The sequence below is a fragment of the Solanum pennellii genome, chromosome 11 (assembly GCF_001406875.1).
Source record: "Solanum pennellii chromosome 11, SPENNV200".
In the NCBI taxonomy this organism is placed as follows: domain Eukaryota; kingdom Viridiplantae; phylum Streptophyta; class Magnoliopsida; order Solanales; family Solanaceae; genus Solanum; species Solanum pennellii.
In genome coordinates, this window is record NC_028647.1 from 1,068,211 (window position 1) to 1,079,508 (window position 11,298).

General features: G+C 29.0%; 3 protein-coding genes across 3 annotated transcripts; all 3 read right to left on the minus strand.

The window, feature by feature from the left end:
• Positions 1–1,718: 1,718 nt before the first annotated feature.
• Positions 1,719–3,405, minus strand: LOC107003438 (steroid 5-alpha-reductase DET2-like). The gene is made up of 2 exons (XM_015201767.2): positions 2,942–3,405; positions 1,719–2,264 (listed from the first exon to the last, which is right to left on the minus strand). Exons 1-2 carry the CDS (start codon positions 3,260–3,262, stop codon positions 1,794–1,796), a joined length of 792 nt encoding a protein of 263 aa, XP_015057253.1. The 5' UTR covers positions 3,263–3,405; the 3' UTR covers positions 1,719–1,793.
• A 937-nt stretch (positions 3,406–4,342) lies between these two features.
• Positions 4,343–6,628, minus strand: LOC107003199 (very-long-chain enoyl-CoA reductase-like). The gene is made up of 2 exons (XM_015201486.2): positions 6,157–6,628; positions 4,343–4,934 (listed from the first exon to the last, which is right to left on the minus strand). The coding sequence occupies exons 1-2, from the start codon at positions 6,502–6,504 to the stop codon at positions 4,464–4,466; spliced, it is 819 nt and encodes a 272-aa protein (XP_015056972.1). The 5' UTR covers positions 6,505–6,628; the 3' UTR covers positions 4,343–4,463.
• Positions 6,629–7,027: 399 nt separating this feature from the next.
• Positions 7,028–10,766, minus strand: LOC107004174 (protein GAMETE EXPRESSED 1). Its single transcript, XM_015202414.2, has 6 exons — positions 9,917–10,766; positions 8,349–8,936; positions 8,091–8,217; positions 7,817–8,003; positions 7,578–7,725; positions 7,028–7,490 (listed from the first exon to the last, which is right to left on the minus strand). The coding sequence occupies exons 1-6, from the start codon at positions 10,414–10,416 to the stop codon at positions 7,214–7,216; spliced, it is 1,827 nt and encodes a 608-aa protein (XP_015057900.1). The 5' UTR covers positions 10,417–10,766; the 3' UTR covers positions 7,028–7,213.
• Positions 10,767–11,298: the final 532 nt, after the last annotated feature.

The following is an 11,298-nucleotide window of genomic DNA, read 5'->3' on the forward strand; positions in this document are numbered from 1 at the left end:
CTCTTCGTTCCAATTTATTTGTTCTGTTTCGATTTGATACAAAATTTAAGAAAATAAAGATAATTTTCGTAATCTTAATCTTGTGATCTTAAATAAGTATAGAAAATTGAAATTAAAAAGTCGTAAAAAAAAAGACATATTTTTTAAATAGATTAAATAAGAATAAGACAAATAAATTAAAACGCACGAAATAAAACAAAGAATGTCAACTGCTTGCTAAGTGACTCGTCATCCAATTTTCTAGGTATTGAGCTAAACTCATAAAATAAATTTTTCGTACGAATTCATAGTACATCATCAACATAGGAGCAATTTATTAATTTTAATTAATAAAACTATTATTTTATGCTACTTGATTTTTAATTGAATTACTTAATCTATTTTTAATTGAATTACTTAATCTATAACTTGTCCTATTTTAATTTAATTAAGGAAAAATTACACGTATAAGTAAACATATATTAGTTATTTAATTAACATAGTTATAGTTTGCCCTAATTAAAATCCGCGACCTGCTTAATTTTATCTATAATTATGTGGCGCGACTTTTTAGTTTTGTATTATTCACATGTTTGTATAATTCAGAATTTGTATAATATAGTTTATATAACTTTTGTATAATATAGAATTTGTATAACTATTTACACTTGTGATGTCTGTGATAGTATAAATTCGTTAGTCGAACTTTTACAAAAATTGTTGAGTTACACAAATGTATCCGCACCTGTGAATTATACAAATCGACGAATTATACAAACGAAGTAGCTTCCGTAAATACACAAACTATATCTATGGAGCATAATTAAATTTTTTATAGTGACTATTTGTGAAAATTCCTCATTAATCAAATACCTTATATTAATCAGAATTTATGAAAGAAAAATAAAACAAATTTCTGACTTTTATCTGCAAACACTTGCAAAATTAAATATCTTTATTTCCTTTTCTCCTTGATGTAGAATTATATTTTGAATCATTCCAAAGGAAGAGGAAGAAAAGTATAATCAAAACAATTGAAAACCTTATGAAGTATTCCATATGTATATAAACTTGAAACATTCCAATAATATAAATTAGTAACTAATTTTTAATAAGTAAATTAAATAATTAGTTAATATTCCCGTGGATAGTCATTTAAGATTATTTAATGTATTATGGTACAGAGTTGAGCTCAAATACGAATATCAAAATAAAAATTTCTTTAAAAAAAATTAGAGTCGATTTGCGCTCAACTCGGCTCAAACATGATTAAGCTTGAGTTTAGATCGGTTTAACCCGGCCTTATCCACTTATGCTAAAATATTCGGGATGCCTCTAAATAAAGAGTTAATACAAGAGATAACACATAGATAAACATTTTAACTTGTCCTTAACTGAACAATTTAATTTTATGGATACACATATAGATATCTCAACTAGTTTTTTATGTGTTGATTGAACACTTTTATTTACAAAATAATCATTTATGTACTTCTAAAATTTATGTATCGCGTTGACATCGGGTTTCCACGAGATACTGTAAGGACAAGTTAAGATGTTTAGATATACATTCTCAAAGTTGAATTGTTTAGTTGTCGATCAGTTGCGAGATCACGTTAAAGTGTATATCTATATATTATATATCAATATAAATATTCAATCACTAACCGCTTAGATTAAAAATAGATAACATATGTATAATCATATATAATCTATGTATATCAACTACAAAAAAAAAGTAAACAGTAAACTCGACCTGTATTTAAACAATAATAATAGGCTCATAACAATTCTAATTATACTCATAAATTTATTTAAAACACAAAAGGTATTAAAGCCTTAACATTTCTAGGAAAATCTTCAAATTTGGAAATGTACCATTTCCTAGTAGCATAACTCCTTCCCATCAAATAAAATAATGTCCCTATGGTAGAAGAAAATGAAAACAAAGTTTGGCTAATAAGAGAAAAACCAAAAAATGTGACAATTTCAAAAAAGTAATGTGGACATATAACTAAGTTAAAAAGGCCACCTTTGGGAATTTTATATCCACTTTCACCTTTTTTTCTTATTTTAGAAAGGATAAAATGGTGATAAAAATTGCCAATAATTCCCACTAAAAATACAATAAATCCAAAATGCTTCAAGTCAATTGTTGGCTCTATTGATCCTTTAGTCAAGTGTTGAATATATATTATGCTTGAAAAGGCTATAAAATAGCTTGAAGAAATAGTAATTGCAGATTTCATAGCCATGGAACCACTGTATTTGTGCACAAACAAAACCTGCAAAATGTGTAAATTGTATGTTAATTGATGCTTAATTGCTAGTCTTAGACAGTAATTTTTCTATTTACCTAGTTAAACTATCGTCTTTTTCGCAAGTTTTATATTTCAATTATCACTCTTTTTGTATTAAAACACACCTTAACCTGTCAGTCATCAATTTAGAATAAATATTTGACCAACTCAGTATCGGACTATATTTTGATATAAAAAAGAGTAATAATTTAGATACATACATAAAACAACAAATTATGAAAATATGAAACCATGTATTTTTCATTATTAACTCTAAAATAAACAAACAAATAAATAAATGAAAGAATTGGGGTTGCACATTTTGTCACTGTATTTTAGTCTATTTTATTTTTAGTCCTTGCACAAGTCATATTTAACAAGTTTAATCACCATTTAAAAGTGTGGTGAATTGGTATTATGGTTACAATTTCTACATTTTTAACCAAATATATCGAATTCGAGACCTAAAATTTACACCCTCTTTAGTAAGAAGCAGAAAAAACTTTCATAGTAAACTTTTTATCATATAAATCTAAATAATCCAAAATATTAGACTGTAACATATAATCTATCTTATTTTCATAATTATAAATCTTTTCCTTTTCACCGTATCGATGCATATAAGTTAAACTGGAAAAAAAAGGAGTAACATGATTAATTACCTCAAGGAGTCTTTTGAAGAAATGAATGGTAATAGCAAAATTAAGTATGAAAAATCTGATTCCACCATTTGGAAATATCCAAAAGAAGCTTAAACATGTAATTAAACTAGGAGTATAAGCAATAATCATCCCAATTTTGCTTGGGATTTTAATTTTATCTTGAGATTTCAAATTCCAAAACTTTGAATATTCAAGATTTTGTTTGCCTGAGCCTTCTGAATAACCCAATATTGCTGAAAATATTAAATTTATCATTATCATGACTTTGATAAAGATTGAATTTGGTTCTTGAAATAATATTTCTCTAAATATTTGTGACATAATTGATTTCTTTGTTTATTGTTTAGGATGTGTGTGGATTGATTTTTATTGGATTAGGGGTAGAAAAGGACAAAATAAAAATATTTGAGGACTAAAGTGTTTAGAACAATAGCATCTTACAACTGGCTGGCTATAATAATAATAAGAAAATATGAAATACTATACTAGACCTACAAACCAAAATATAAATAGAAATATTTTTTTTGGTAAATATTTTTCAATTATTCATGTATATAATATTGATAAGAAAAGGCCAAAATTAAAAATGAGGATGGAAAAAAATAATTAAAATTGTAGTTATTTATTTGCCACGATTCATATCTATCAATCATTTAAATTAATATGTACTATTTATCAATAAAACATTTTGAATTTTATATGGTGATTAGTGATAGTGATAACTACCAGTAATGGTTATATTGTTAATTAGGGATGATGTTGACTAATGGTTGGATGTTGGTAGTAGCTAGTGGTTTGTGGTTGACGATGGTAGTAATCAGTGCTGGTAATAATTAATAATTATGGTGAACGATAGTGAAATTTAATAATAGTGGTGAATAATAACACTGATTAGCGATATATAATATGATGATTGATGATGATAATTGGTGATAGTTATGATGACTGTAGTTAGCGATAATGGTTATAAGTGGTGGCTAAGGATTATGACAAAAGAATGGTGGTTGTGGTGGTGAGTGGCGGCACACAATTGATAAAGGTGGATGAAGACGGTAACAATGAATGAATGAAATTGATGAACTACAAATTTTGTAGAAATCTTTAAATACTACAAATTTTATAGGTATCTTTAAATAAACACCTTAAGGATATGAAGATTTTATTATAAATTATAATTATTTAAATCTATTCATACTCATTAAGTATGATCGAAATCTTAATTATTAAGATCCATACATTGAACTTGTAATTTTTTTTTCACTTTATTTATAACTTTACCACACCTTTGAATGGTTAAATCTCTCGATAATATCACCCCACCCCCCTCAGGTTGCCTCTTTAGAGTGATTCATTTTTATTACGATTCAGAATCTTCAGAATGTTAAGCTCAGAATAAGTATATCGAAGACGAATATAAGTATGTACCCCTTACGAAACCGATTCACTTTTCGTTAAGATAAACATATTTTAAAGGATCTACACAAATAACACATAACTTATAATACTTGTTCAACAAAGTAACCTAAAATATGTAGGGAATAAGTGCTTTAATATCCTTTGGAAAATCATCAAACTTTGATTGGTACCATCTTCTTGTAGCAATGCTCCTTCCCATCAAGTAAAAAGTAGTTCCCAAAGTGAATGAAATTGCATATAATGTTTGAGAAGTGCATGAAATTCCTACAAATATAAGAATCTCAAAGAGATAATGTGGGCATATTGCAAAATCAAATAGGCCACCTTGAGGAATTTTGTACTCTTTTTCACCTTTTGTTCTCAATTTAGATAGCAAAATATGATGGTAAAAGTTGCCAATTATACCAACCAAAAATATTAGGTATCCACCATACTTGAGATCAATGGATGGCTCTAGCAAATCTTGAGAAAGGTGTTGACAATAAATCATGGTGATTGTGGAGAGGAAATAACTTAATGATATTGCAATTGCATCTTCAACATCCATTGAACCACTATATTTGTGAACAAATAGGACCTAGTATCAACAAAGCAAAAGAATTAGGATTGAGCCCGGCTAATTTAAATTTGTATTAAAAAAGTACACTTTGAGGATTGAGCCTTACAATCAAAGCTGACTTCATTTTTAAAGTCTGAATTCAATATATATATCGCTCAAACTATTCAAAAATATTGTCGAATCTTTAAAAATGCATTACTCTTTTAAAGAATTTGATCCATACACACTCAAAAGCAATTTAGAAGAGTCTAAACAATATAGCTTGAGGCTTTTGGCTAACAATAAAGAAGTACTTACATAAGCAAATGTAGAGTGTCAATATTAAATTCAATAGTAAAAATAAGTTTATTTGTAAATTACGCAAAAATTATAACAAATAATAGACATTAATTTATAATTTTATTTAAAAAATAAAATAAATTTAAATTTTGAATTAGTTCAAAATACCTACTTTCCACTACAATCTTTGATGGTATTTAAAAGGACACATCTATTCACAAGTACCAAACTACATAGTGGTGGACCATAAATTGCTTTTGAGTCATAAAATAGTCTGAAATTAGGACCACAGTTATGATTCACAATATTGGCCTAGCTTGAATTGTGTCCACTATAGAGGATAGGGTTGATTTTTAGGGTTTAATATAGAGAGATAGAAACTAGAATTTGAAGATTTCGGGTGTAGTTTAAGTTGGATTCGAATTCAAGTCTCACGGATAGTTTTTCTAGGTTTTATCTGTACTATAATGACACTTCTATGCTCCTCATGGATGCACAGTCAATTATATTACAATTTTTTTATCAGTGATTTGATTTTTTTCAAAGTTAACTGGTACACATGCAACCATCCATACGAGCTTGTCCGCCCGTTTTAATACCATTTCTCTAAAGTTAAATTTAATCTCGTATAGATTTGAATGTATGAAAATAGAACAATCATCATCTGAAGTAGTATAACTAATATATATTAATTATACATCATATTCAGTGTTATAAAGTGTATAAGCATAACCGATACATAATAATTCATGATATTAGTAATACTAATATTATTAATGCATGGACAAACATGTCTAAGAGATATAACTAGCCTTAAAATAAATCAAATCAGACGATGAATAAAAATAATTTTGATATTATCAATATACTAATTTTATACACTGTACCAAACAGTCGTATCGATATTAAAAAAAACAATCATAAAAGAAAGACTAGTTGAAGAGTAAAATTAGTATAGTACCTCAAACAGTCTCTTGAAGAAATGTATGGATAAAGCAGAACACACCAAAACAAACCTTAAATCACCATTTGGAAAAATTGCAAATGAAGAAATACCACCAAGAAATGAAGGACCATATAATAAAATCATCCCTAATTTACTCTCAATTTTTGCCTTTTTTTTCTTCTTCTTCTTCTCATCATTTTCATTTTTTATTGTTCCAAAAAATTTGGAATATTGCATATGCTTTCCTTTAATTTCTGAAAATCCACCACTTGCTAATGAAACAACACTTATAATAGACATTGTAGTAACAAACAAAGATGGTGGTGGAGGATATAGAAATTTCCACAATGTAGACATCACCATTTTTTTTCAATTCTTGAAAAATGTAAAAAAATAAAATAAAAATTATGTGTGTAGTATGTATATAGAAAAATAAAAATAAAATGTAAAAAGTTGAAAAAAGTAGAATTTTATGAGCCACACAATTAAGTAGGAGTAACAAATTAGGAGAAATAGAAGGAATGGGGATATATATATATATATATATTAGGAATAAAAGTTAGTGTCTTATTAAAGACCTACGTGGTCACAAATTTTGCCACTTAATTTTATAGGTGATCTAAGTGACAAGGGTCTACATTTACGATTCTTCGGTGCATTAAACTTCTGCTATGCTATATACGTAATGATCGAAAAAGTGTTTGAACACTTGTACGAAGTCTAGGTCCCAAAGTTTTACACATAACTAGTACTATATATATACATTGGTATAAGATATAACATCAAAACTAGATCAAGAACCCTAATTCAATCGATAGACAGATTGAAAACATATTTTTAAACAACAAATCGATCATACCAGTAACGATCGAAAAAGTGTTGAACACATATATGATGTCTAAGTCCCAAAGTTTTACACATAACTAGTACTATATATATATACATTAGTATAAGATATAACATTAAATCTAGAAAAAGAACCCTAGTTCAATCGATAGATAGATCGAAAACATATTTCTAGACAACAAACCGATCAAACCAGTAACCTAAGTTCATGATCATGTTAACAACTTCAATATGTCAAAAGATGATTTCTTAAGTTGTATCTCCTTGTAATTGACTTGTTTCCTACTAAATTCTCAGCAATTTCTACAGGATATACAAAATCAGGATCCTTCAACTTATCAACATCATCTGGTAATTCTTCTTCAATCCATGAAGACCAATCTACCTCATCGTCCGAATCGTCGTTCTCCATTTCCCATAACAAGTACTCCTTGTGTTTTTGAATTCCATTAACTTTTTCCATCAGTGTTTGTAACATCTTATGGTTCAACACTTCATAATCTCTGCAACAAAATGTCATGTTGTTATAATGTTAAAGAAAGAAAAAAAAGAAGCTTTTGAGGTTATGTTCTGTTTGTTCTGTTTGTTACCTGTATGTCCATATGGAATATAGAAGTTGGGTTGAGGCTAGTAACACAAATATTGACCTAACTATGCTTACAAACCATGCTTGATTCTCCATTTCGTATGATCCGTATCGAAGGATAGCTAGTTCAATCAAGAATGTGAGTACTAATCCTACAACAAATAGAGAAATGATACAAAAATGATAAGAATCAATATAGTTGTTTTCGCGTTGGAAGGGTGCCTCGGTGTGATGATACTTTACCTATGTATAACCTAGGTCTCACATCATACGTCTGCTTCGTGCTGGTGAACATGTAGAGAAGAAAGATCGATAACGAGTAAAGCAAGAAAGCTTTGATCACTCTTGATTCAAGAAGCATAGCATTGTGTAAGGTGAATAGTTTGTCTAAAGCAAGAAACATGCTTGCTTGTTTAGACTCAAAATTTTCCTGTTGACACAAATCACAATTTGATGAAATTATTGAAGAAGTAGAAGAAATTTAATAGAATATGATAGATTTGAGAATTTAACAAACCTGAGCAGCTAATATTGATTTTGATTTCTCAACTAGATGATCATGAGTTTGTTGTAGTTGTTTTTGCCTTCTAAGAAGCTCCTCTTGTTGCTCGTGTCCGAATTGAGTCAATTGTTTCAGAGTTCCCCTGTAGAAGTGTTAACATATTGCATTACGCGGAAACAGTTAACAATGCACTTACAGTATCAGGTTAAGTTGACCTACGACAACAAGGAAGGTATAAGAAGCACACGAGAAGTTATGGTTGACGATGTTTACCTGCTCTCTTCGAGTGCTTGAGACTGAAAATTATGAAGGAGTTGAAGGTTATCAAGAGCTTTAGATTGTTCATCTAAAAGTTGTTTCTGTTTACTCAAAGTGTGGCCTGCAATATTCCCAATATCATTAGCTTTATTCTGCAATTTATCCATTCTACAACTCATTTCATCTCCAACTTTCACAATCTCGTCTTCAATGTCCTCCGTTTTAGTCCTTAAACCATCGATCCCATGGTCTAGATTAGTATACGATTCATGAACTATCGCCATGTTTTCGTGTAAACTCTCCTTCATTTTCGCCTGGCCTTCGTTCAACTCTAGTTGGGAAGATGCTATCCCTTTAGAGTGCTCTAAAATTACTTCTGACTGACTCAACACAGCGTTCACACGGCCTTCAACGTTCTTTGAAGTCTCTGCTACTTGTTGAGTACGAACATCAATCGAGGCTAATGATTCTTGAACATGTTTCGAGTTTTGCAATAGCATATCCCCTACATTTAGTATGTTATCTAATTTTTCCTCAGCAAATTCTGCAGAATCCTTCAAACTATTCACCAACCTCTCTGTTACATGCTTCCATGCTTCTCTCCTGCAATAATTACAATGCAGGATGGTTGTTACCTAGTGTATAGTATCGTTAAATTCATCGTCATGTAACAACAAAGTCTCATTTTATGTAACGATTGTTTAGGTGTTCTTAGTAAACTTACATCACATCCAACTTTTCTATATAATATTGTAAGCTTATATTTCATACTTTTGATGAGTGGCAATATGTACAACAACAACAACACACCCCGTATAATCTCACAAGTGGAGTTCGAAAAGGATAGTGTGTACACAGACCTTACCCCCACCTTAGAAGGTAGAGAGGTTATTTCTCATACACCCTCGGCTCAAGAAAAAACATAGAAAAACAGTTCGGAAAAGAAATATAGAAGTGAAGAAACCACTCACAAAACAATCTGGAAAAAAACACAGTAACTACAACAAAATAATACTATAATCGAAGAGCAAGACAAAATTTGAAGTTACGACCTCTAGTATGACATTATATAACGACCATCCAAATACTGTATTCATCAAAACAATGTAGTTCAAACTAACCATATGTCAAAAACATCCAAACAAGTTATCAATTGAAGATCAAGAAACTACTTATTACGACCTCTAGTATGACATTATATAACGACCATCCAAATACCATATTCATCAAAACAATATAATTCAAACTAACCATGTGTGAACAAGTTATCAATTGAAGATCAAGAATCTACTTATCACGACCTCTAGTATGACATTATATAACGACCATCCAAATATTGTATTCATCAAAACAATATAGTTCAAACTAACCATATGTCAAAAACATTCAAACAAGTTATGAATTGAAGATCAAGAAATACTTACGAACTCTAGTATGACATTATATAACGACCATCCAAATACTGTATTCATCAAAACAATATACTTCAAAGTTCAAACTAACCATGTGTCAAAAACATCCAATAAACTACCTCAATACAATACATTATGAAACGATACGTAACAAAAAAAGGGAAAACTTACTGCAATTGTTGGCAAATGGCTGGGGTTTCAATATAGAAAGCCAGATAAATCTTATGAACATCATTATCCAATTTTTGTAAACATTTAGTCATTGATGATTTTGCATCACAATAAGGCAAAGGTGATCTTCCAGTATGTTGTTGAAAACAATCACATAAATTCCAAGAAAGTCTAGATTTCAATTCTTCATCAGGCAGAGCTTTTCTACATACACTAAACAAATTCTGATAACTTCTTTGCCAACATGAATCTGTAATCAACATCTTTTGCTCCGCGTTTTCGATTAATTCAATTCCCTTTTGTGAATTCTCAAAACCATCCATGGAGAAATCAGACATCAATTTAACAACTTTGTTGTTTGAAAATTTATGTTGTTCTTGTTTATAATCATTCTTGTTATTGTTCTTATTAGTAGAAAAGAACCAACCCCATGATGATGAACTTTGTAACAACAAAACTAACAACATAATCACTATCTTTTGTATATGAAATCGACCCATTTTTGTAATCAATCTACACAACAACTCTGCAATTTCAAAATCGAAAAATTAAAAAGCTTATAGTAAAAAAAAGTGATTTTTGAGTAATACATACACTAGAAAGTTAAAAAAAAATCAGTTTTTTGGCAAACTTGGGGAGAAAGTATCGTTGGAAGTAATTATGATAAGTATAAAAGAAAGAGACACAAATTCTAATTCCGACTCTGATGAAAATTCACTAAGCTCGTAAAGTAAAAATTTTGACTCTTATTTTGATACAAATTCTGACTCCGACTCTGATGAAAATTCACTAAGTAAAATTACTCATAAACTGAAAATTCTGATTCTGATTTTTAAGAGAAAACAACAATTTGGAATTGTTATGTTTTTTATTTAACATAACGTCAAAAACAAGAAATTTCCATGTTTAGATTATTTTATGTTTTTGATGTAACTTTTCAATAATTAAAGTATTTCCAAAAGTAAAAAAAAATTGTCTAGAGTTGGTAAAGATGGAGAAAAAAGAAATAAAACCATAAAAAATTGAAGAAAAAAGAAAATCATTGAATTATTTTAAAATTATAAAAGAGTACCTTAGACGATGAATCTAATTAATTATTAATTATTAAGTAATTAAGTGTGTGTGTTTTATATTAATCATAAAATAAAATAGATGAACGGTTATGAATTTCGCGCCCTTTCATTACCGGTTGTGTCCGTTCCTTTTATTTCCCTCTTTTCGAATATTAAGATATGAAAAATACAAATATTTTTTAATTATTTGTAAATGTGTTTAGTACAAACTCAACTTTTTCATATTCGATTGGTTAATTTTGTAACAAACAAATTTGTTAACAAAGGGAAAAATGATTAATTTTCTTCTTAAGGAAAAAAGAATAAGTT

What these genes read in the sequence shown, in the direction of transcription:
- LOC107003438 (XM_015201767.2), bottom strand. Translation starts at nt 3,262, where the DNA reads ATGTCACAAATATTTAGAGAAATATTATTTCAAGAACCAAATTCAATC. An exon ending in TCTTCAAAAGACTCCTTGAG is followed by an intron (nt 2,265 to 2,941) that starts GTAATTAATCAT and finishes CACATTTTGCAG; the next exon opens with GTTTTGTTTGTGCACAAATA.
- LOC107003199 (XM_015201486.2), bottom strand. Translation starts at nt 6,504, where the DNA reads ATGGTGATGTCTACATTGTGGAAATTTCTATATCCTCCACCACCATCT. An exon ending in TCTTCAAGAGACTGTTTGAG is followed by an intron (nt 4,935 to 6,156) that starts GTACTATACTAA and finishes TGTTGATACTAG; the next exon opens with GTCCTATTTGTTCACAAATA.
- LOC107004174 (XM_015202414.2), bottom strand. Translation starts at nt 10,416, where the DNA reads ATGGGTCGATTTCATATACAAAAGATAGTGATTATGTTGTTAGTTTTG. An exon ending in GCCATTTGCCAACAATTGCA is followed by an intron (nt 8,937 to 9,916) that starts GTAAGTTTTCCC and finishes TAATTATTGCAG; the next exon opens with GAGAGAAGCATGGAAGCATG. An exon ending in TATTCCATATGGACATACAG is followed by an intron (nt 7,491 to 7,577) that starts GTAACAAACAGA and finishes ATTTTGTTGCAG; the next exon opens with AGATTATGAAGTGTTGAACC.